The sequence below is a fragment of the Myxocyprinus asiaticus genome, chromosome 40 (genome assembly GCF_019703515.2).
Source record: "Myxocyprinus asiaticus isolate MX2 ecotype Aquarium Trade chromosome 40, UBuf_Myxa_2, whole genome shotgun sequence".
Taxonomy (NCBI): domain Eukaryota; kingdom Metazoa; phylum Chordata; class Actinopteri; order Cypriniformes; family Catostomidae; genus Myxocyprinus; species Myxocyprinus asiaticus.
The window spans coordinates 18,574,808-18,600,234 of NC_059383.1; the positions used below are offsets into that span (position 1 = coordinate 18,574,808).

The 25,427-nt window shown below is 40.4% G+C and overlaps 1 protein-coding gene across 1 annotated transcript in view; it reads right to left on the bottom strand.

The window, feature by feature from the left end:
- The window catches only part of ankhd1 (ankyrin repeat and KH domain containing 1), a 67,293-nt gene that overhangs the window by 12,760 nt on the left and 29,106 nt on the right, over nucleotides 1-25,427 (bottom strand). Inside the window, 24 exon segments of the mRNA XM_051680282.1 lie at nucleotides 513-629; nucleotides 760-855; nucleotides 977-1,139; nucleotides 1,281-1,456; nucleotides 2,735-2,948; nucleotides 3,497-3,639; nucleotides 3,810-3,955; nucleotides 4,045-4,156; nucleotides 4,275-4,408; nucleotides 4,768-5,155; nucleotides 5,157-5,677; nucleotides 6,008-6,110; nucleotides 6,229-6,372; nucleotides 6,480-6,607; nucleotides 6,778-6,865; nucleotides 7,462-7,571; nucleotides 7,665-7,856; nucleotides 10,207-10,444; nucleotides 10,539-10,633; nucleotides 13,396-13,629; nucleotides 13,770-13,917; nucleotides 14,293-14,440; nucleotides 16,038-16,194; nucleotides 22,888-23,041. Coding sequence (XP_051536242.1) covers nucleotides 513-629; nucleotides 760-855; nucleotides 977-1,139; nucleotides 1,281-1,456; nucleotides 2,735-2,948; nucleotides 3,497-3,639; nucleotides 3,810-3,955; nucleotides 4,045-4,156; nucleotides 4,275-4,408; nucleotides 4,768-5,155; nucleotides 5,157-5,677; nucleotides 6,008-6,110; nucleotides 6,229-6,372; nucleotides 6,480-6,607; nucleotides 6,778-6,865; nucleotides 7,462-7,571; nucleotides 7,665-7,856; nucleotides 10,207-10,444; nucleotides 10,539-10,633; nucleotides 13,396-13,629; nucleotides 13,770-13,917; nucleotides 14,293-14,440; nucleotides 16,038-16,194; nucleotides 22,888-23,041 — 4,149 coding nt within the window.

The following is a 25,427-nucleotide window of genomic DNA, read 5'->3' on the forward strand; positions in this document are numbered from 1 at the left end:
AGTAATGACAGAAATTTTATTTCTCAAGTGAACTGCCCTTTGACTACCTGTTAAAGTCTTTGTTAAAGGTATCTGCCAAGAACAACAACATAAATGTAAGTCAGCGCACAACTGTCACGGCATAACGTCTTGCTGAGAAACAAGTGTCTGAAGCAGAGGACCATAATTAGGCTATATACTTAAAAAATCTATCTGAATAAAACTAGAGGTAAGAATTGTAACCCCCGTGAGATTTAGGTAAGACTGTTGTAAATGTTTAGATGTTTTAGTAAATTGTACCCCCAGAGCCCTTCAAAAGCCCCCAGTAAACACACAAATGACAAGGTGAACATGTATAACCCATCTATAATGATTCTAAGGTCGTTTAAAGCTATTCCTCCACCGCCGTGCGTAAATACGTGTCCGGCGTTATGGGCTCGTGGACGCATGCACAACAGCACTGCTGCTGAAAAAAATTCTAGGGAAAACACTGCATGTGATTATTATGGTCAACATCTGAAGACAAATTAAACCTTCTCTAGATCAAGCTCCTTCAGCAGAATGCTGGCGTTCTTGTTCGCCTCAGCTGCCTGTTGATCTTTGGCTTTGACAATGGTCTCCATGCACTGATGACACTTCTTCAGCAGTTCCTACAGATTTTAATGTGAACGCATGAATAAAAGTCTCACAAGAAAAATCAAGCTATGGAAATGTTCTTCCCTGGATACATTCCACATGATCATGACAAAGGCAGTTATTTTTTGCAATGATCTTTTGTACCTTATCTGCAATAGTTGCAATATATCTCATGCACTCAATGTCAGATGGAAACTGGTTGACTTCCTTCACCAAGTACTGCACCACTTTTACATGGCCCTAAAAAACAATCCAGACACATTTTAGTGCTTCATGGTGGTGTATTCTAATCATTCTCCATCTATCGTCTTCTCAAAAGAAAACTACCAGTGGCCATGAACTTCAAGGTAAAACAGTTTACCTTGCGGAATGCTGCCATGAGGGGGGTGATCTTGCGGTTGTCAGCTGCATCCACATCAGCTCCAGCCTGCACCAACAGCTGCACCACGTCAAAATGGCCTCCGTTAGCAGCCAGCCACAAAGGGGTGTTCCCCTTCTTATTTCGCACATCAATGTGAGCCCCTCTGTATAAACAGAAAAAGCAAAATGATCAATGCAGTGCCAGAGATGAAACTTTCTAGAAGATCTTACATGTTGTGAGTGAAACCCATATAAGAAGAACGCCTGCACTGAACACTTCATGCACTACAGTCATAAAGACGCACCTGCTGATGAGCAGCTCACAGAACTTGTAGTGACCCTTGTCTCCAGCAATAGTGAGAGCGGTGTCGCGAGAGGAGGGAACCGGAGGGGCATTGACATCTGCCCCTTTGTCCAACAGGACACGACCAACTTCAGCATAACCACCTGATGCAGCTTCCATGAGAGGGGTGAGGCCCGTCTGCAGGAAGGAAAGGTACTGTTACCATTTAGTTTGACATTTCATAATTTGACATATTTTGCTCCAGTTTAGCATTCTGCTAGTTTTTAAAGGAATATTCTGGGTTCAATACAAGTTAAGCTCATCGACAGCATTTGTGGCATAATGTTGATTACTGCAAAAATTAATTTAGACTTGTCCCTCCTTTAAAAAAAAGAAAAAAAAAAAAAAAGGAACAAAAAGAAAAAATTCAATTTAACAATACAACTTTGATTTTTAGGGTTTAGTTTAACATGTACTGTAATTTCCATAATATAAGTTGCGTTTGTTTTTCATCTGAAAAGTCTTGCGACTTATAGTCCGAAGCGATTTATTATTATGTATAAATAAATATACATCATTTATATGGAACTGATGCCGGCTTGTAAAACACACATGTACAAAAACAGATGAAAACATCAGACAGAGAGACAGAAGAAGCATTTTAAAGTCGCCAATTCAGAATATTTTGCCTTTACAAAGTACTTTCTGCAACCAGTTTAAATACTTTGTCCATCATAACATTACTGTTCTAAAAAAAATCTAGTCCACTGTCAAATGCAACTCCTCACATGCCCACAACATGATGTTTAGTCACACTCGTAGTAAAAACATTCAGTTAGTGAACCGGATTATTAATACATTGCAAAGAGGGTTGCAAATATCATCTGATAAGTATCCACCTTCACTAACGTTAATGAATGTATAGAATACAACAGGCGTATTGTTTTACTCACAGACTTAAAGCTGTTTATTTGTGCACAGCATAGGGTTACAGATGTTATAAACAGATGTGGCTTACTTGTCGCATTTCTTTCATGAAACAAAAAGAATATGAGAAACTGTTACACACGATTACTTAAAGCAAATTCTCCTGTTTAAAAGAAGTCCAAAAACACAGCGATGTGTAAATTTTGAGGTACTGTAATCTTCACGGAGCGCATTTGACTTCTGAGCCTGTCAAGGAGCTCTAAAACCGGTGAAGAGAAGTTGAGTGGCTGCTAGTGCCTGCTGCATGCACCCGCTGTCAGTGCGACTTATATAGAGATGCAACTTGTATGTGTTTTTTTATTTCCAGAAAATAAGGTAAGTAGCATTGTATTACACTAGCAAAACAACATTTTCCCCTCTTTATTTCCTACAACTGTACACAATTTAAGGATTTGGTCCAGATTTAAAAGCCAGACTATCTCAGGTTCATTCAAGATAAGAATACACATATTCATAGGCATACTTCCAGGAAGTTAGGTGGGAACAAACCTTGGCGCGGTGCTCCACGTTGGCCTTCCGGTCCAACAGCAGGCTGACAACCTCTGCTCGACCCTGGAAGCAGGCAAGGGTCAATGCTGTGTTGCGATTGGTCTCGATTTGAGCATTGATATCAGACCCCATGTCCAAAAGCAGCTTTACCGCAGGCACATGGCCGTTCATGGCCGCCAACATGAGCGGAGAAATGCCCAGCTTACTTCCAGTCCTGAAAGAGTAACAGGGTTTATACAGTGGCCAGAGGGAGAGAGCTAAACTATGACGTAAAAGAATGAGAATGTCTTAAAGTTGCTTTAAGCAATTTTAACAGTTTTAGAACGTCCACAAGAATTAGCCACTGAATAAGACACGCCTCCCAGAGACGCTTGTAAACCACTGTTTTCAGAGAGAAAATTACTACTCCAGGTATGAAACATAAACATGCAGTTTGATGTCAGCAAACCTGAACAGTAACACTGACCTTGTACATGTTCCGTGACATTAGTAGTGAAAAGACACGGTAGCAAAATAGCATTCCTAAACTGATAATGGTCAAACTGAACGCTATTGTTTTTGTTTACAGAGGATAGCGCTATCACAGAGACAGGTGTGATATTTCATGGAACCTATTTCAATAACACCTTCAATGGAATAGCGGCATTTTCTGCATGTCATTTCATAAAATAAAAAACAGCTTACAGCACAATTAATTTCTCTTAATATCAGTCTTAAGCCAACTAATCAAGTCGGTGGGAGTGTGTAGGCTTGTGTTCTGACCTGGAGTTTATCTCAGCACCAGCGTTCAGGAGGATCTTGATGATGTTAACATAGCCCCCTGAGGCCGCAAGGCTGAGCGGGGTGTAGTCAGACACGTTGCGGTGCTCCTTATTAGCACCACGAAGCAACAACAGCTCCACCACCTGCAATAAAAGAGACAGAAAGCTTTAATCATAAAGCTATCATTTAAACTGGAAAACGAAGCAAAATGAAAGGTCAGAGTCATTACAATTTCAATTCTAAAAATGAAAGTAGCTTTTAAATGTGTCTTTAGTCCTAAATCATGGAGGTGGAGCCAGGTTTGTGAGGGTACCTCTTGTCTGCCGCCCGAGCAGGCGAGGGACAGAGGGGTGTCTTTGGTCCTCTCAGACTGAGCTTCGATGTCCCCACTTTTATCAAGCAGGATCTCCACCACACCAACATGGCCTGCAGTGGCAGCTAGGATTAGGGGAGTGAACCCTGTGGACAGAGAGATAATAGAATGTCAACATCCCTGTAATTTTGCCATAGTGTTTTGACTTCAAAGAACATTTGAATGAGCCTCTTACCCTTCTTGTCCCGGTGCTCGATGTTGGCCCCACGCGCAATGAGCACCGAGACGAGCTCTTCATGGCCGCCTGCACAGGCCAGCGTCAGTGCCGTGTCATGATTGCTCTCAGTCTGAAGGTGAAGAATGAATAAAATACTTTCAGTGCTTAAAAACAATTCTGCAGTCAGCTTTTTGAAAATGTCTTGTATTTTGTATGTTACGTGCAGAGAAGAGGAAGGTCTTTCTTACATGTGCGTCAATGTCCACTGAGGGGTACAGAGGGAGCATGGAGGATGGGGAGACTGTGTTGATGGGCGTCTGTGCGGAGGGTTGAGGAGAGGGCGAGGTTGTAGTGTTTACCACAGGCACTCTGCTGTTCACAGCTGCAAAGAGGAAGAATGGAATGAGACATTGTTTTACAACAAAGAGCAGCTTCAATAATGAATCCTTGTACTTAATTCACTAAATTTGCAAAAAGCAATTAAAAGAGATAAGGTTTAAAGCTAGACCCCATGAAATGGCTCGATGTGTCCGGTTTTCTGTTCTGTTCACACATTTCCTACTGAAACACGTGGGACATAAGGAAGGACTAGTCTCTTTTTGTAAATAGCCAGTCGCATTTTGTTAACATCACAGCCATGAACCATGATTATGCAGCTAAGACAATACAGCTAATGAATTTCTAATGATTCAATGACATCCTGAAGGGAAGAAAATGCTGCTCCAGTTACAGTAAGCTCACCCGCCATGATGTCATCAAGCGTGTCTGTGAGCGTCTGTGCAGGTGTGGCCACCATGAGTCCATCGGGTGCCTGTGCGAGAAGCCCTGGCCCCAAACCTGTCAGCTGCTGGCCCAGCAACACCCTCTGTAGGTCTGGGCTGCTGCTCCCTGGGTACTCAGCGTTACTGAAGTCTGTGGACTGCTGTATGCCCAAAGGCTGTATGGGAACGAAGCTGGTCTGCAGCGGGGGACTCTGGAGGGCCTGATTCTGAGGAGGTGGAGGTGGTGGTGGCTGTGTTGTCTCTCTGTAGAGAATGGTGTCCACCTGTGGCAGCTTGGCACAGTCAACATCCTCTTCGTCATCCTCCTCTTCATCTTCATCTTCATCATCATCATCATCGTCGTCGTCCGTCCTCCTCCTCCTCCTCCTCATTGGTCGGGGTGGGCCGATGGTCCTCCTCTTTGTGGTTAGCCTCGTTCTCAGAGTCAATGCCCAGCTGTGTGGCCTGCAGGGGCAGGGGGGTGCTGGGCATCTCCACCCCTGCCGCCTGGCCCAGCTCATCCTTGAGCCCCTTAGTCTCCATGTATTCTTTGGTGAACTGCTGCTGTGTCTTCAGCTGCAGCTGCCGCTCCACCTTCTGCAGCTCCTTCAAAATCTTCTTCTTCTTCTGGACCTGCTCTTCTCGACTCTTCTTTAGTTCCTCGATCTTGTCTTTGGTTAGCGGCTCGCCCTGGATGAGCTCAAGCGACTGTAGCTGGGCCTTCTCGATGGCACTGATGCGCTGGCCTAGCTCGTTCAACTTGCCCTCTGTCTCCTCAACGATGCACTCCAGAGGCTGGTAAGGGTGGAAGGGTGGCAGCAGGTCAGCATCTAGGCCACCTGAGGCCACAGAGTTGTTCTGAAGGGAGCTCAGCCTCTGTTTGGATGCACCTAAGAGACAAAACAAATGAATACTCAAACCCAAAACCATGCTTATTAGCTCCTGCTGTATTTAATATAAACTCTTTAAAACTGTCTTGTAGTTATTTTAGTCAAATCTAAAGTTGGCATTTCTCTAAAGCTCGAGATGTTTCGCTACTCCAAGTGTATCTCCATCAGTTGTCTACCATCAGATCACTGATGAAGAGTGAGCAACAGACATACACATCCAGTTGACTAGAATAACTCTACTAGACATTCTATGACCTGTTCAAATGAGAATCTTCACAGACATCTCTTTTCTCTGAATGTTCTCTCTTAAGGATTTGAGAGCAAACTAACCTTTGTTTGTAATAGGTGGGGGTGTTGGGATGGTGGAGGGCACTCTGTCTGGCTCCTGGGGGGGCACCACCATAGCCAGGGCTTGGAATGGGACTCGAGGGGCCTGCACATATAAAACAAAATCGACAATCTATTGAAAACTGTACTCATGTCATATAACTTGTAAGAGGGTAATTTGTAGTGATGCTATGCCAGATATTGGGAAACACATTTCAGCTTACTTGAGACGTATCATGAGATGGAGGTGTGAGCTGGGACAGGTCTGGGGCAGGGACTGACAGAATGTTGTTTGGGTAGTCTAGCAGGTAGGACACCACATTAGTGTGACCCCCTTTAGCAGCTTCAATCAGCATCGTTGAGCCATCCTGTGAGCAGAAAGATCAAACACTAATTATGACAGAGGTCATATGACCACATCGCAGCCATTAGCATCTGGTTCATGCAATGAACTTTTCATCAAAATGAAAGTCACCTTCAGTCTGTGGGTGGGGTCTGCTCCATGGGCCAACAGCAGCTCCACCACGGCCAGATGGCCACCCGCACAAGCCAGAGACACCACTGTGTGATCATTGTTGGCCGTGGCTCTATTCACATTAGCACCTGCAGACAAAGCACACACATGATTTAATTTCTAAGTATAATGGAACAAAAACACACATAAATAGGCCAGAAGCAGAAATCAAATGCGAAGGAGTGACCATATTTGAATAACACAAAGCGGTCAGTGTCAGGAGTTAAAAACTAATTTTCTAAAAACCATCACAGCTTGCCTTTGCTGATGAGAAATTGTACTGTGCACAGGTGTCCTGCTCTGGCCGCTTTCATCAGTGGAGTCCTGCCCCCTTCCGATTCATGTTCCTGAGGGAAAAGATACAAGTCAGCACCAACAGGCTTCAACTGTATAAAACTAGGGCTGTCCATCGATTAAAAACTATAATTGAATTACATGATATACCAATTAATTAATCACAATTAACTGCACATCATTATTTGCTGAGAAACGTCCCCAAATGAAGATAACTGAAAGACGTTACATTTTTGTGTTAGACAGGTAAATCACTGAATATACATTACAAAAAATGGCTTCATGTATTGTAGATATCATATATTATATGTTTTAATTCGATATCATTTAACTTAAGCCTATCACTGGTCTACAGTCCACAGGAAATTTATTTTGCAATCAAATCAATCTGTTTGAAATAGGGCTGTTCACACCGGACGTTGCCATTTTAAAGACAAAAGGTGGTCACCCCAAATACTGATTTAGTTTTTTTTGTTTACTGCACTTTGTATGAAGTTAACTGATTAATAAAAATGATTCATGGCATTATTTTTGAAAACATCCACACTATACATTTTTCACAACCGTCTAAAACATTTGCACAGTATTGTATATAAGCTTTCAAAAACTGCTATCAGGGGAAACTGCGAAATAACAAAAATGCACAAACCAGATCAGCCCCCGTCTGCAGCAGCACATCTGCCACATCTGTGTGTCCATTCTCACAGGCGTATGTCAGAGCCGTGTCTCCTGTGGCTGTAGTGGCATGGACGTTAGCCCCTGAACAAAGAGAGAGAGAGATGTTTGTAAATATTTTCATTATGAAAGAGGTAGCATCTTAGATCAAGACATGCATCAGGTGCAAGGCCTCACCTGCAGCCAACAAGTATTTGACCAGCTCCAGATGCCCTTCCTGTGCAGCCTCCATGAGCGGAGTGGAGCACCCCAGCTCAATGTCTGCCCCAGCTTTGATGAGGAAATCAGCAACCTCTAGGAATCCTCCACAGCATGCCAGAGTCAGCGCTGTCTCCTGCGTCTCCTCTGTCTGAGCGTTAATATTTGCACCTAGAAACAACAAAATACTGTATTGAACAATTTCACAGTTGCTAAGAAATGTTTCAGGAATATTATTTTGTAAATACATCTTAAAGCAGCATCTCATTAACTGACTCGAAACACCTACATTTTGGTTTGGGGTGTCACATCTATCGACTGTTTTGTTTTTTTCAGAGGTCAAAGACAGGGTTGACAGACTGGACGACTCTGATTCCCTGTAACATTAAGCTTGTCTAAATGAGTACAGGAGTAGTAGTTGAATGTCCCTTGTCACTCCTGAATGTCGCTTATCATTTGTATAAAAGTTAAACTTTTCTCAACTTTGTCTTCTCGCTCACCAAAGAGACCTCTGTTGCTCGTGTTGCCCGAAGTCACTCTGTTCTTATTGAAAATGAATGGGACAAAGTGTCGCTTTGTCGCTCGATGTTGTTTGTGGTGTGAACGGGGCTTTACTGGGAACAACTTCTACTCTCAACATGCAGTGAAAAGATTTTGCGGAATGTGGTTGCAAATGCGAGTGACTTCCTCTCATTGTAGAGGGTTGCACAGAGGAAAAGATCCGATCTTAGGATTTAAGAATCTATATCAAGATCGTTCAATTGAAGATGGAGAAGCATCAGAACATCAATATCTTTACCAAGCCCTACTTTTAAGGCGTTTACATGACAACACACATTGTCAGCTTATTAAGCATAACCGGAGTCAGATCGTACATGTAAACGCACTCAGTGTCTGTAGAGTTTTTTAGAAGCTCACTGGTCACTTGCCAAGGCCACAAGAGCCCATCCCAGCAAGAGAAAAAAAATTCCAAACACAAGGTGGTTAATTTCTAGTCTATATGGCTATTAACTCAGCAGGAAGTTGAGTTAGTGGTGCTGTTAATGCATCCATTTGAGGTGGGAATACTTTTCTAGGTGGATGAATTTCTGGTTATGCATAAAGCAATTCCTGTTGGAAGAATTTATAGAACTGTTCCATGTAAACCCTAGGTTCTCAACCTTGGGGTTGCAACCCAGAGATGGTTATGTGATCGTAGGAACTGGTCTTTTTTATGGTATATTTAAAGTTAATTTTTTTTCAACATAAATTCTATAGCCATAGGCTATACCTATGTATATAATACATGCAGATTTTACAGGGATATAACTGTCTGATCAGAAAATATATATATATAAAAAAAAAAAAAATGGAATACATGTACATACACAAGAACTTTCAAAATTCTTCAGTGTGTCAGCTGTTAACACACAGGGACACAGGTATGAGAAGTACGTGCAATAGAATACTAGTTAATACATGTATTCTAATAAAATAACAGAGAACAGAATTCTGCTCTAAATGCCATGTTTGTGCTTCTAATATATGCAAGTATAATTAAGAGAAACCGTGGGCCGGTATTTTGCACTTTATTATCTTTCAGTAATTCACAGACATAATGACTGATGTAATCAGAGACTCTGCCCTCAAAATCTGAATACAAGTGGTCTAAAGAGATGACCAGGTGTAATGGCAATGTGTCCCACTTGTACACTTGTGATCAGATCACCAAAAACTTCTTAATACCTGGTGTGTGCATAGCCTCAGTCAGAGGACAAATGGTCGTGTAGTTAAAACACCAAGTCTGCGATAATTTGTGTAGTGTGCGGACCAGCACGACTAAAAACAAGACTGAGTCGCAGGGCGCCGGCAGCAAGTTGTGTAGTGTGCGCTTGGCTTTAGACAGGGTTAGCAAATGAAGGGGTTTCCAAAATGATTAGTTATAGTTCTTGTTAGAAGGGTCAAAAACAAAAAAATGGGCTAAACAGTAAAATGTGTTATAATGTAATTTGCCTATTATCTAATTACACCAGAGATATCCTAAAATGTATAGTTGAATTCTGTGAAAATGATTCACAGACCAAAAAAGACTGAGACTACCTGATGTAAATGCTGTTTTACAGTAACTTCCTGTTGTGCTCACGCAAATACTAAGTGAAGTAACATTTGTAATTTTTTGAAAGATTGAGGATATAACTTTGGACAGACAGGTTTTGTAAATGTTTCCATTCTAAATATGTGGTTTAGAGGGCTGATGGCTTGCTTCAATGGCTTTCACTTTAAGTTTATTATTGTACAAGTGTTTCACATATTCTAACTGAGGAAAGAATCCAAATTTTTGTGCTAATCAACAGCAGGCCAGAAATGCTGTTGATAGCACAAAAGTTGTATGTAACCCCAGGCATTCCTTTACTGTAGAGTTTATATTTTATATTGTCTAAGACTAAAAAAATAAATAAAAGTTAAACAGAAACTAGTTACAAAAAAGGACCAAACAACACATGACCAAGGAAACTGCCTCAGGGGCTGTGGTGACCAGTACCTTGTGCCAGGAGCAGAGCCACCATCTCTTCATGGCCCTCACGGGCAGCCTCCATTAGTGGGGTGTAGCCTTCATCGTTCACCTCCTCCAGATTGGCCCCCCTTTCGATCAGCAGCGCTGCCAGCTCTACGTGGCCCCCGCAGGCAGCTAGCGTCAGTGGTGACTCAAATGAGTCAGCGGGCATGTTTACCTGCGCCCCACTATCCAACAGCAGCCGTGCCACCTCCACATGGCCATCCTACACAGGACACAACCATGAAGAACTACTAACTTAACTAAACAAGCTGCACAAACAGTAGTTACAGGACTGTGTGTATAAGAGGTGGTGTTACCATGCAGGCCTCCATGAGTGCAGTGTGCATCTCATCCGTCTTGTGCTCCTGGTCGGCTCCCGCTTCTAAGAGAAACCTGACCATGTCCAAGTGCCCTGAGGGACAGAGGGGATACGGTCACTGAGTACCGCCACAAAAACTACTAAAGACATTGATACAATAAGCCCTATAAAAAACTGTTGATTTTATTTTAAATGTATGACCATATTTACATGCACCATTTTCTGATTAAGGTTCATATTCTGGTTACGTCGCTATTTTAAATGACATTTACATGCTCCACTGCTATTAGAATATTCCTGCCATTTTTAATGGTAATTTAATCATTCTTATTTATGTCCTTCCAATAGCACACAAGAGTGTGACGAATAGCAAAATGCATGACTTCACTTTTCACAATCATCAGTAACTACTTTCAGCTTGGTTTGAACATGCTCAGATTTAAATTGTTTATTTACAGTGAATATTAGGAAAAAGGTGTTTACATGACCAAAAAAAAACAAAAATAAAAAAAATCAGGGTTCCCACTCTTTCCAGGACATTTAATGTTAATTGGGTTTAATATTTAAGCAAAAACACATGAGCAGTCATGATGTATATTGTGGTTATTGGATGGTTATTTTTTCTGAATTCCTTCTTTGACAGTTTAATTAAATGTTATTGTATTATTAAAACGGTGTCTAATCAGATGAATTCATTAAAACATGAAAATTTCATGAAAAGTTTTCAACATAACATTGAATTACTTTTATCAAATGAACTGCTTTTACACAAAATCCTTACAGCACAATCCAAAACAACTCTGGAGATATTTTTGTGCAGCACAACAGAACATCACACATGTGAGATATTGCTTTAATATATTTATTATTTTTATTTTATTATTTAATTATAGTAAACATCACATTACTACACAGTAGTAATACATTGTTGTCTTTTCCCAATTTCACGCATCCATTTAAATCAAGCTTTTATTTTGCCGTTTCTGTGCTTTTGATGGTAGTTTTTCACCTCCAGATAAGTAGTCTGCTACATGGCCCAGTGTGATTATTAAACCCCAAAACACTTTGATTTAATTAAATAAATATCTGCAAGGCTCGACAAAAAGGACTGTCCAACGGCCCTGGGCCAGACTTGCTAGAACAGTCACTTATCCGATCGCACCAGTGCTGCACTTATAACGTTAGTGCAAACAGACTACAAATGAGAGAGGCCAAAAATTACAGGAAGCGAACACAGTCTTCTAATCGAGAACTCGGAGATAAGCGAGCATGATTATTTTGAGCGCACACATGCTTGGTGAGGCACAATCGTGTAAGCACACAAGACACCAGCATGCAGACGCCAAACATGCTCTCTGAGAACTGTCCTTGCTCTGTGTTAAGTCAGTGTCTTTGCAGCATCTATTACCAATGTGTTGAAAACTGCAGGAGAAAAAAACCCACTTCAAGAACTTTGGAGCAGGGCTGCACGTCTTACGCAAGATTTTTAATGATCCCTGCACATTCTATGTTCACAGTGCGGGAAATACCCAAATTTTTTCATTTCAAAATGTTGGTGATAATTATTAATCCCCACAGAAGAACACAAGAAATCAATTTTCTTTATATAGGACTGTAAATCCAACTCTCTCCCAAAAGTTGACAGCATGACTAAACAGGTGACCGAAAACTCATCCTCTGCTCCCCTGAACTCTTCGCTTAAAAACACATGTTAATGGCAGGAAGGCTGAGGCCATACCATGTATTTACGAATTCATATCTGTAAAGTGCTTATATAAGGTTTCATAATGCATAAATCTGTAATTTACAGCTAATTATAAATGGGATCCAATTTTGGGGGAAATCGTCTTAAAAACTAAATATATGTAAAAACTATTTAGCTTCAGGCAAATTTTTTAAAGCCATGCATGTTGAAAAAAAAAACAGCTATTTTTAAAAAATGTTTGTTGGGGTCAGTAAAAATATGTGGTTTAATATTCACAACAGGACATATCGCGATTTCAGTTTGATTAATTTTGCATTCAAACATTCATTTTCATCCCAAACATGTAAAATTCCGTGAACTTGTGTTTTGTAACTAATGCCATTTTTATTACTGAATTCGGTGATTCAGTCCGTGTTTTCCATATTGAGAAAATCATCGGGCCCTGCATGTGGTAACAGCGAGTATAGCAAAATCAGATTGTTGAATTACTGAAAATGAATTCACATCCCGATTCGTAAAGGATGCATCACCGCGCTACCACCACGGGGTGTGAATTCATTAAAACAAAAAAAATTAGCGGTCCGACCGTCGTCATTGTCTAAAGCTGACAACTCAAACGTTTTTGTAGTTAACACAACAGCAATGTTGGAATGAAAGAATAATATTTTAAACTATATTCATACTTAAACTATTCCATCAGAGCAAAGCCGAGATGACAGCAGATGAGCAGAAAATGTTGGTGACAGGGCTGCATTCATGGCAGTCAACCGTTGATGTTTCAAAATGCGCAGCCGCTGGCAGTGACAAAACGATACAAATTAGAGAATTTGCCACCTATGCCGAGTCCCGATCGTTAACATGTTTTTGTAATAAAAACCTTGTTAGTGACACAAACAGTTTTATTATACTAAAATATTTTCCAGGACATTTAGGCATTTTTGTCATTTTCTGTCTAGTAAACAGCACTGCAAAATTCCATGTTTTCCAGGAGCCGTGGGAACCCTGAAAATTCTGATGAATACAGGCCTGCTGTTTTATTCAGATTCCTGTAAATCAGAATATTGGCTTAATCTGTTTATGGCAATCAGGTCAATGTATTTACATGATGCTTATACAACCATCATGCAGTCAATGATGCACTAGGATGCACCTTTATAGCAGGCGAGTGTGAGCGCACTCTCTTTAAACTCATTGGAGTGTGTGTTGATTCCAGCGCCGTACTCCAGGAGCACACGAGCGACCTCAACGTGGCCTGCACTGGCAGCCTCCATCAGGGGAGTGTGACCATTCTCGTTGTGATCCTCAATGTTGGCACCCTCCTTCAGTAACACCTTTACTACATCCAGGAAGCCTCCCGCACACGCATATGTCAGGGCTGTGTTACCTACAACAAAGGTATTTATGGCTTAGCAGCATCAGGGTAAACATACCTTATACCAAGGTCTAAATGTGAGACATCAAGATTGAGCACATAAACATCCCTTCATGAGCATACAGTACTGTCTTGTGTGTTTATAAAAGTACCTGTTGAGGACTGTGCATTAACGTCGGCTCCGTGCACTAGGAGCAATTTGACAATGTCGACATAACCACCGCTTGCAGCAGCCATAAGTGGCGTGATGTCTCCTTTGATCCCTCTGTCCTCCACGTTAGCATGCATGGCCAGCAAGACCTACAAGCATTAACCAGTTAAACTCAGATCAACCAAGACCTCAGAGAAGCTCAGTGCATGCTTACACAAACATTTAGGCTAAAATTAGAGGCAATGTGTAGAATTTTTGTTCCACTAGAGGCACCAAACAAAACTGCAATCTGTTAGAGTGGTCTGACTGGGCTGGCCCAGTTCTGTTTGGTGTTGCTAATAGTGCAGAAATTACACTTCACATTTTAAACACTACTGATCAGTTAAAATTGTTGTTGTTTATTTGACATTATGCTGTATGGCCTTCAGCAACTGAAAGGAAAGCTTCAGGCTTGGAAGTATTGAGCGCTTCATACTGTGGGAGCACAAAGCACTAGTGTGAGTGTGCGAGTCAGTACACAGTACCTGTGCGAGCTCATAGTATCCAGCTGAGCAGGCCAGACACAGCAGGCTCTCGCCCTCTTCTGTGTGTTCGTTGACGCTGCGTCCCTCATCTAGCAGCTTCCGCACTGCATTCACGTCGCCATCTGAGCAGGCCTCAGCCAGGCTACGGCTAAAAATAACCAGACTACTACAATTACTGCGACTGTGCAGGCGAAGCTACAGTTGAAGTCAGAAGTTTACATACACTTATGTTGAAGTCATTAAAACTCATTTTTTTAACCACTCCACAGATTTCATATTAGCAAACTACAGTTTTGGCAAGTCGTTTAGGACATCTACTTGAGTACGTTGAGACCAGTAATTCTTCCAACAATAGTTTACAGACAGATTGTTCACTTTTAATTGACGATATCACAATTCCAGTGGGTCACAAGTTTACATACACTAAGCTGCCTTTAAGCATCTTGGAAAAAGCCAAGCCTGTCAAGCCTTTAGGCAATTAGCTTCTGATAGACTAATTGGAGATGTACCTGTGGATGTATTTTAAGGCCTACCTTCAAACTCAGTGCCTCTTTGCTTGACATCATGGGAAAATCAAAAGAAATCAGCCAAGACCTCAGAAATAAATTGTGGACCTCCACAAGTCTGGTTCATCCTTGGGAGCAATTTCCAAATGGCTGAAGATACCACGTTCATCTGTACAAACAATAGTACGCAAGTATAAACACCATGGGACCACGCAGCCATCATACCGCTCAGGAAGGAGATGCATTCTGTCTCCTAGAGATGAACGTAGTTTGGTGCGAAAAGTGCAAATCAATCCCAGAACAACAGCAAAGGACCTTGTGAAGATGCTGGAGGAAACAGGTAGACAGGTATCTTTAACCACAGTAAAACGAGTCCTGCTCAGCAAGGAAGAAGCCACTGCTCCAAAACAGTCATAAAAAGTGAGACTACAGTTTGCAAGTGCACATGGGGAGAAGTGCACATTCCTTCAAAGCTGTGGCAAAATGGCTTAAGGACGACCAAGTCAAGGTATTGGAGTGGCCATCACAAAGCCCTGACCTCAATCTGAAATTTGTGGGCAGAACTGAAAAGGCATGTGCAAGCAAGGAGGCCTACAAACCTGACTCAGTTACACCAGTTCTGTCAGGAGGAATGGGCCAAAATACCAGCAACTTATTGTGAGAAGCTTGTGGAAGGCAACCCAAAATGTTTGACCCAAGTTAAACAATTTAAAGGCTACCAAATACTAACAAAGTGTACATAAACGTCTAACCCACTGGGAATGTGATGAAAGAAATAAAAGCTGAAATAATTCTCTCTACTATTATTCTGACATTTCAAGTAGTGATCCTAACCGACCTAAGACAGGAAATGTTTTCTACGATTAAATGTCAGCAATTGTGAAAAACTGAGTTTAAATGTATTTGGCTAAAGTGTATGTAAACTTCTGACTTCAACTGTATGCTATCAACTCTAACTGGAGGCTCATGGAGTCACATGAAGATCTGTACAAATGCTTGTCTAATTACAGGTATTAGAGCTCTTGACAAGGTCTCACAATTTAAAGTATGGTTTAAACATTCAAACTGAGACAATTACATATCAATTAAATTAATTATACTAAATACACTTAAATATCTTTAGAATCACTTGGGTCTGAGCATTAGATATGAAGTAATTCTTGCTGGTTGATTATGAATGTTGCATCATGATGTGTGCATGTAGGATGAGAAACTGTGTATGTGAGAAAAGATGCCTACTTGTCAGCCTGGCTGGCGTTAAGTGTGTTTTCGGCCCTCATGCGGGTAAGGGCGGCGGCGGCTTCGTCCAGCGCGCAGCTCACTGATGAAGTCAGACGGCGCAATACCTCAGGATCTGCAAAGGCTTTGCCATCGGCAGTGGAGAGTTTACCAATGCCTGCAGCGTCCAACCCCACACCAGTACCACACGCCATCCAGCAAGAACAAACGCATCCATGGTTAGTACAGGCCCAACTCACAATCACACTCAGGAAATACAAACGTTGGTTAGCTACATTCAAACCATGCCAAAGCCTTAATTTAAACTTCAAATTCCAAAGCTTCCACGCAGTTTCAGAATGGCATAACACACTATTAATATTAAAATAAGATGATGCTGATTGTTATCATGAGAAAAAAGGCCCTATATCTAATAAATAATTAAATGTCAACGCCAAACCAGGGTCAGTTCTTTGAAGTGTCTGTGTGCTATGCACCCTTCCAACACACAAATTTGATTTTGCACTGTTTGTGTGTGTGTATATGAGTGTTTTCAATTCCACCTAGGATTTTGATGAAAATTTTCATCGGAGCATGGATAGTCTCTCCATCTTAAAGGGATAGTTCACCCAAAAATGAAAATTCTCTCTTCATTACTCACCCTCATGCCATGCCAGTTGTGTATGACTTTCTTCTGTATAACACAAAGATTTTTAGAAGAATACCTCAGCTGTTGGTCCATTCAATGCAAGTGAATTGTGGCCAGAAATTTGAAGCTCCATAAAGCACATAAAGGCAGCATAAAAGTAACCCATATGACTTCAATGGTTAAATCCATGTCTTTAGAATTCAGCACGGGATTGCAGGTATTGTGCACATTTTTTCATCACTTTACAGTGCAGCTGCAAATGAGTAAACCAATAGATACAGACAAACTAATAAAATCAATAAACTTGTTTAGTAAATCCCCTCTATATCTCCCCCACTCTCTCACATGCAGCTGTTAGCAGCGCGTTGAGTTAGTGGGAACGTGCGCAGTGAGGAAACACTTTGTCGCATAGTTGCTTAAGATGTTACAGATGTATAAACCTTTCTAAACCTGTTAATTCAAAATGCAAATGGCATTATACCGCATCTCCGTAAGCGAACGATGCGATAAAACTATCGATCCTGTTTATAATCAACAAAGCTGTTAACACTGCAAGAGCTAGTTTTGCCACCTTTCATATCTTACCGCTCCCTCGTAAGTCATAATGCAGCACATTTGACAAGAAAGGCTGCACGGTGAATAGAGACACTTAAATACCCCTTACAGCTCTCATCTCCATCACTCTAGAGTTCCATCCAGGGTCGGAAATTAACGGGGGCTCTGGGCAAAAATGTCCCCGAGATTCAAACTATGGGGGCAAAAATGTCCCTGCAAAGAGTTCCTGTTTTGTTAATAACATCTGATATGTCCTGGTACTTTTCCCTTAGTAACTTTCTAGATAAGAACTCTTACAAGGAATGGAACACCTGAGAGGACTTTTCCCCGGTTACATTTGCATTCATTAAGTACCATCGTAGTGATGTCATCTAGAATCTACCATTTTTATTCTGAGGTTCTTTGCATGCGCGTTTCAATAGCAACAACAAAATCAACAACAACGGAGGATGCCAGGATCAGAGCTACACTTTTGTTTGTTTAGGGCTGTTTTATATTAACTTCGGGTGCATCGGAAAACGTAGGCAGCTGCCTTATCAGTTAATGGTTTAAACAACAGTGTTTTTGGATGAATAGAACTCTCTGAACAGTTTAAAAAGCACCTTATTTCATCTTACATTCATCCATCCTTATACAGCCTCCGAAGGCAGCATTTTTCTGTTTTCGGACGCAGCTTGTGTCTTCAGATTACAGGTTAAACTGAGCTCATGAGCTGCACGTGCGGTGTCCCTGAAGACGGAGTGAGAGGAGTGACGAGGCGGCAAAAAGCGCTCTTTAACCACGCTGAACACACCGAACTCGGCGGACAACATGTTGAAAATGCACTAAACCTATTTATCAATACAATCTTTTACCATAAAGGCTTTTATGACTCAACATATATTACTGTACTGAAATATTCACTCATTGACTTAAAGATGTCTTGATGCAAGTTAACCACGCAATAACAGGCACGCAATACTTCCCTCACGTAAACTGATTTCATGATGATTTAGTGCAAGGGTCTTCAAAAGGGGGTCCATGACCCTCAGGGGGTCCACGGTGGTACTGCAGGGGGTCTGCAAATTATTGTTTGATCCACCATGGGTACTTGTAATAATTACTCGCACGCGAGCGACAGCTAGAGATGTGTATGAATTTTATTCCAATAACATGAAGTTTCTCGCACCTGCATGCCAAAACGTACTCTTTCTTTTTAATCCTTGCTCATATTCGTGCATTCTGTTGTATTTAGCTATGAACTGATTGGAACGCTAAACACTATTGATGTTTTGATGAAGACGTGATGTGACTATATCCACACAATGCACATCAATTTGGTCTAAACCAAAGGTAAACCATACGAATACAATGGCTTAATCCATGTCAAGTGCGAAGAATTGTAATCGGGCTTCAAATCATGATAAGGCAAGGATACTGCAATGTCAAGAATTATAGTGAAAAAGCAGATACATTTAGGTCTGTTCTCACCCTAAATCGATCATGTTGCTTCAAAAGACATGGATTAAACCACTAGTCGTATGGATTACCTTTGTGCTGCCTTTATGTCCTTTTTGGAGCTTGAAAGTTTTGGACCCCACTATTGTACATTATTTGGATATATCACATTATATCTCCATCAAAACATCTTCGCTTGTGTTCCGCAGAGGACAGAAAGTAGTTTGAGTTTAAGACAACATAAGAGTAAGTCAATGATTAGAGAGTTATCATTTTTGGGTGAACTATTCCTTTAAATACCTCATTATTTTGCAAAAGATTGCTGAGGGCAGAAAATGCAACAAGCAAATTTCCTTTTTCCTCCCAAATATTTATTCACCAAAAGCACACAAAGAATTGTTTAAGGAATCGTTAAGGAATCGGAATCGTTAAATAACTCCTTAAATTCCTAACGATTTCCATCCATGGAGACACATCAAGAGATGAGGAAAATTATAGAGACACTCACATATACACGGATGAAGACACATATACAGACAGAAGCGCACACAAGTGTACTATAGGCCAGTGCTGAGTCATGAGTGAGGTTGCTGCTGCTGTATGGAAATCCATTGTTGCTGCTAATCTCCCCTTTGGTTCCTCTGTGAGATAACTATCCGCTCACGGGGCAGGGCAGGCCAGCGTAGAGAAGCAGCCCTAACATGCTGGGCCTCACCCAAACCAACTCATCCCAACTACACATAATGATGCAACGCATGCAGACGAGTTTGACAGAACATGGCATAACCTGGTGCGAAGTACAATCAACCACCAGTTTCCAAGTTTATAAAACAAATTTGAAACGTTCAGCACACGCTGTGCCTGTTAAACAAAAACAAGGTCTGAGTGAGTTGTGTGACAATGACCATTCACCTTTTCAGCACCCCTTAGGCCACATCCACACTAATACGTTTTCGTTTGAAAACGCATCTTTTTGTCAGGTGTTTTTGTCAGTGAAAATGGAGCTTTATGAAAAAGCTCTCCCAAGTGGACAAATTTGAAAACGTCGTCTTCACGTTGTAGTGTGGACTGGGAAAACAGATATTTCTGAAAACGATGACGTATTTGTTGTCATGTGACGCATTCATGTGATCCATTCAACCAAAACAATCAAGATGGTGCCCCGTGTTATAGCGGCGCTGTTGTGCCAGATATTCACTTTGACAGCGTTGTTAAAGACAAATGTTACGTTGTACAACATTCACATTGCATTCATTCAAAGGCGACAGTAAGTTTACGTGAATTGGTGTCCAGTGACGGAACACGAGGACAATTGCGTTTCAGACCATACGAGAGCGTTTCAAAAACAAAAAAGCTGTTTTCAAATGTATCCGGATTAATGTAGACATAGCCTTATTCAGCACTGTAGATCATTAACATTTCAGTGCTCATATTTAGCAAAAGCTCACACTGAGCCGTGAAGACTATAATAACACTACAGGATGCAAAACATGTAAAAACAAATGGGAATTATGGATTTGCAGAGCTATATTCAGTGCTAACTCTCTCGGTATACAGGTATCTCTGGTTGTGAACTACAGCCTCTGTGTGGCTCAATCATGGGAGTAGATCTACAGGTGCATCTCAATAAATTAGAATGTCGTGGAAAAGTTCATTTATTTCAGTAATTCAACTCAAATTGTGAAACTCGTGTATTAAATAAATTCAGTGCACACAGACTGAAGTAGTTTAAGTCTTTGGTTCTTTTAATTGTGATGATTTTGGCTCACATTTAACAAAAACCCACCAATTCACTATCTCAAAAAATTAGAATATGGTGACATGCCAATCAGCTAATCAACTCAAAACACCTGCAAACGTTTCCTGAGCCTTCAAAATGGTCTCTCAGTTTGGTTCACTAGGCTACACAATCATGGGTAAGACTGCTGATCTGACAGTTGTCCAGAAGACAATCACTGACACCCTTCACAAGGAGGGTAAGCCACAAACATTCATTGCCAAAGAAGCTGGCTGTTCACAGAGTGCTGTATCCAAGCATGTTAACAGAAAGTTGAGTGGAAGGAAAAAGTGTGGAAGAAAAAGATGCACAACCAACTGAGAGAACCGCAGCCTTATGAGGATTGTCAAGCAAAATCGATTCAAGAATTTGGGTGAACTTCACAAGGAATGGACTGAGACTGGAGTCAAGGCATCAAGAGCCACCACACACAGACGTGTCAAGGAATTTGGCTACAGTTGTTGTATTCCTCTTGTTAAGCCACTCCTGAACCACAGACAACGTCAGAGGCGTCTTACCTGAGCTAAGGAAAAGAAGAACTGGACTGTTGCCCAGTGTTCCAAAGTCCTCTTTTCAGATGAGAGCAGGTTTTGTTTTCATTTGGAAACCAAGGTCCTAGAGTCTGGAGGAAGGGTGGAGAAGCTCATAGCCCAAGTTGCTTGAAGTCCAGTGTTAAGTTTCCACAGTCTGTGATGATTTGGGGTGCAATGTCGTCTGCTGGTGTTGGTCCATTGCGTTTTTTGAAAACCAAAGTCACTGCACCCGTTTACCAAGAAATTTTGGAGCACTTCATGCTTCCTTCTGCTGACCAGCTTTTTAAAGATGCTGATTTCATTTTCCAGCAGGAATTGGCACCTGCCCACACTGCCAAAAGCACCAAAAGTTGGTTAAATGACCATGGTGTTGGTGTGCTTGACTGGCCAGCAAACTCACCAGACCTGAACCCCATAGAGAATCTATGGGGTATTGTCAAGAGGACAATGAGAAACAAGAGTGCGTAATATGTGTATAGAGAGTGGTGGTACCGAAGACAGGACCTAACTCAAGGAAGGCGATTATCCTGCACTTGAAAAATCCCGTTCTGCAAGAAAAAATCCATAGTGAAATCCACTTCCCACACCACCACCAAAATAATTTCCATAGCTACTTTGCTGGTCTTGCGAGAGGACATTTTCCTGTCCGTGACGTGAGTGAGAGAGGGAAAAAGCACGCGTGGCCTGAGGTGAAATTAAACTTGATATACATCTGCTCCAGATTTCCTCTTTTTTTAATAATTGTATTATTAATGAATTAAATTAATAAAATTATATTTAAAATGAAACATTAACATGACATTAGTTTGAGCGCATCTTTTTTTTAAATATAAAACCAAACGGAAATGTGTAAAAATGTTGAACCGATTAAAGGGGAAAAATATTGATCGACTAGTATTTCCAGTGTCTACTAGCAGCATCAATAACGTTAAGTCGACTAGTTAAGTTGTATAGTCTTGCACATCCCTAATATCAGTATCCCAATGTGTCAAAGAAACCTGGGCTTCCATACCACCTCAGCAGTGCCACAAACTGATCACCTCCATGCCACGCCGAATTGAGGCAGTAATTAAAGCAAAAGGAGCCCCTACCAAGTATTGAGTACATATACAGTAAATGAACATACTTTCCAGAAGGCCAACAATTCACTAAAAGTGTTTTTTTATTGGTCTTATGATCTATTCTAATTTTTTGAGATAGTGAATTGGTGGGTTTTTGTTAACTGTGAGCCAAAATCATCACAATTAAAAGAACCAAAGACTTAAACTACTTCAGTCTGTGTGCACTGAATTTATTTAACACACAAGTTTCACAATTTGAGTTGAATTACTGAAATAAATGAACTTTTCCACGACATTCTAATTTATTGAGATGCACCTGTATGTATTGTAAACTTGGTTTAACCAGGAGACCTAGACACAGATCTTTGTTTCTATTCATAACATCAGTCATACGTAAGAGAAATAGATCAACATTGTGGCTATGCTCTGTAATTTTGAAAAATAACTGCTTTTGAAATATTCTCCTTGTGATTGAGTGCTGTAATGTGAAAATATAATGAAACGGTATAATTTTTCAGAATCTCTGTAACTATTTGCTCTGAAACCTGAAACACATTGGGCCTTATTCAAGCAAAATGAGCAGAAAGAATTTCTGTGTAAATTGTTTATAAATCCATTGTATGTAAACTGTCCCAATGAACCGAATGCGACAATTTTTTTTTTTCGTAACTTAAGTACGATTTACACAAATTCGTTCTGCTTGTGTTTCATAAATAAGACCCATTAATAAAAAGTGCGACTCATGCTCAGCACTGCAAAAATATGTTTGAGGACAAACACAATCAGAAAAGTCATGCACAGAAACAGGATAAATCAGCTAGCTTAATGTCAGCATATCAGGATCAGCCGGTGGACATACCTGCTGCTTCTAGTAATGCCTCGAGCCGGGCCTGTGTTTCTGGGTCTACTGTTCTGAGGTCAGCTCCATCTGCAGCGCTGGACAGGAGCAGTTCTGAAGCCGTCTTTAGTACTGGGTTATCCAGATCCTCCTGGTCCAATATGAATGATTCCACCTGCTCAGAAAGAGTCTATGTCAGTGACTGTCAGCTTGTATGTTTTAAAAATAAATCAACTACCAAAAAAAGGCTAGCAAAAGTTTTTGGCTACCAATGCCACTGTACAAATGTGTTAGTCGCATCAAGCCACAATTAATCTACAGATTAATTGATTCCGTGAGTGAAATTGTCCATTAATGGGGGATACCAACATAAAGAGCTAGACATGTGATCATGTGATTGTCAAATATAACCACTGTAATTAGGATACTGATATTAAGGATGTGCAAGACTATACAACTTAACTAGTCGACTTAACGTTATTGATGCTGCTAGTAGACACTGGAAATACTAGTCGATCAATATTTTTCCCCTTTAATCGGTTCAACATTTTTACACATTTCCGTTTGGTTTTATATTTAAAAAAAAGATGCGCTCAAACTAATGTCATGTTAATGTTTCATTTTAAATATAATTTTATTAATTTAATTCATTAATAATACAATTATTAAAAAAAGAGGAAATCTGGAGCAGATGTATATCAAGTTTAATTTCACCTCAGGCCACGCGTGCTTTTTCCCTCTCTCACTCACGTCACGGACAGGAAAATGTCCTCTCGCAAGACCAGCAAAGTAGCTATGGAAATTATTTTGGTGGTGGTGTGGGAAGTGGATTTCACTATGGATTTTTTCTTGCAGAACGGGATTTTTCAAGTGCAGGATAATCGCCTTCCTTGAGTTAGGTCCTGTCTTCGGTACCACCACTCTCTATACACATATTACGCAGTCTGTGTAGGGCATCAACTCTCTAGGGGGGCACCAGAAATTCCACCGGCCATCCTTACTCGCATGTTATACGTCATTCAAGGACCCTGTAGCAGTTGCGGAACACAGATGATCGAACCACGCTACGTTAACGTTGCATAATAACCCCACAACGATTGCTAGTGTTGGGTTCGAGTCCACCTTAGTCGAGTCAGAGTCTTTACACAATTGAGTCCGAAAGGGGCCGAGTTGGACTCAAGACTGAGTCCATAACAGGCCGAGTTCGAATGAATCTGTTCATAAATCTGAACTGAAATTTGAACCGTAAACTCAACATCAATATTTTACGTTTATTTTAACTTTCACAAACTTTGAATCGAATTATGTTTACAACAATAATCCTTTCATCAAAGACTTAAAATTATGGATGAGATACATCGATGACTGCTTTCTAATTTGGACATGGACAGAGAATGCATTACTCAAATTTGTAGATTTCCTAAATTCTAGGTAGGAATCCATTTCATTTTCTATGGAAAGGAGTCATAATACAATTCATTTTCTTGACGTATTAGTTCTAAAACAGACAGACGGACAGAAATTCAATACTGTCAGTTGACAGTTAGCATCCTGTCTTGTTAGTCAATTCCATCGGTTACGTTGAATCTGTGATTCAGAGGAGTCTTGCATAATGTTTAATCAGTTTAAATCACGAGGATATCCACGATTGGCTTCAGTCAGCATATGATAAGGTAAAAGGACTAGACAGGCAACAACTACTATATCAGAATGATATATAAAAAAAAAAAGACAATTTTCAGTTAAATGTGTACTAACTTACAATAAGTCCTCTCAGGAAATCAAAAATATTATTAAAAAATACTGGTACATTCTTTCTACAGATCCATCATTACAATCAATTTTTAAACATCCTCCTTTATTTATCCATAAGAGATCTGGTAATTTGGCAAATAAATTGGTAAACTCAAAGTAGTTGTAGAATAGAAACACGCATTCATTAAGGGTTGTTTTCCATGCAGAAACTGTGTGGCTTGCTCATCTATAATAAGAACTAATCAATTCACAGATGTACATATGGGGAGAATATTTCATATTAATTCATTGATCACATGTACTATGACACATGTAATCTATATGTTAAAATGGCCCTGCCCATTAATTTATATTGGAAAGACATCAATACCTTTAAAAATGTGTGTAGGTGAACATAAATCAGCCATTAGAAGACATAACGTCACCTCGCCAATCTCAAGACATTTTCATGATTGTAATCATGATATAAAACAGTTAACTTGTATAGGAATTGAAAAAGTAGAAAGTTATAGAAGAGGTGGGAATGTGGAGAAAAAACTTTTACAACAGGAAGCCTATTGGATGCATTGTTTGAAGTCGATGGTTCCTATGGGCTTGAATGAGGATTTTGATCTCTCGTTATCTTTAATCTCTTACCCACAATCTTCATAAATCTCTGTTGCATTGGTATACTGTATTTCATGCTGCTATTGATCAATTTGATTATAAATGGTGATACTGATTTATGAATGACATTTATTGCCTGATGTGTCAATTGCTATTTATATTTATTAAAATGTTTGCATTTGTCTAATTATCAAATATGT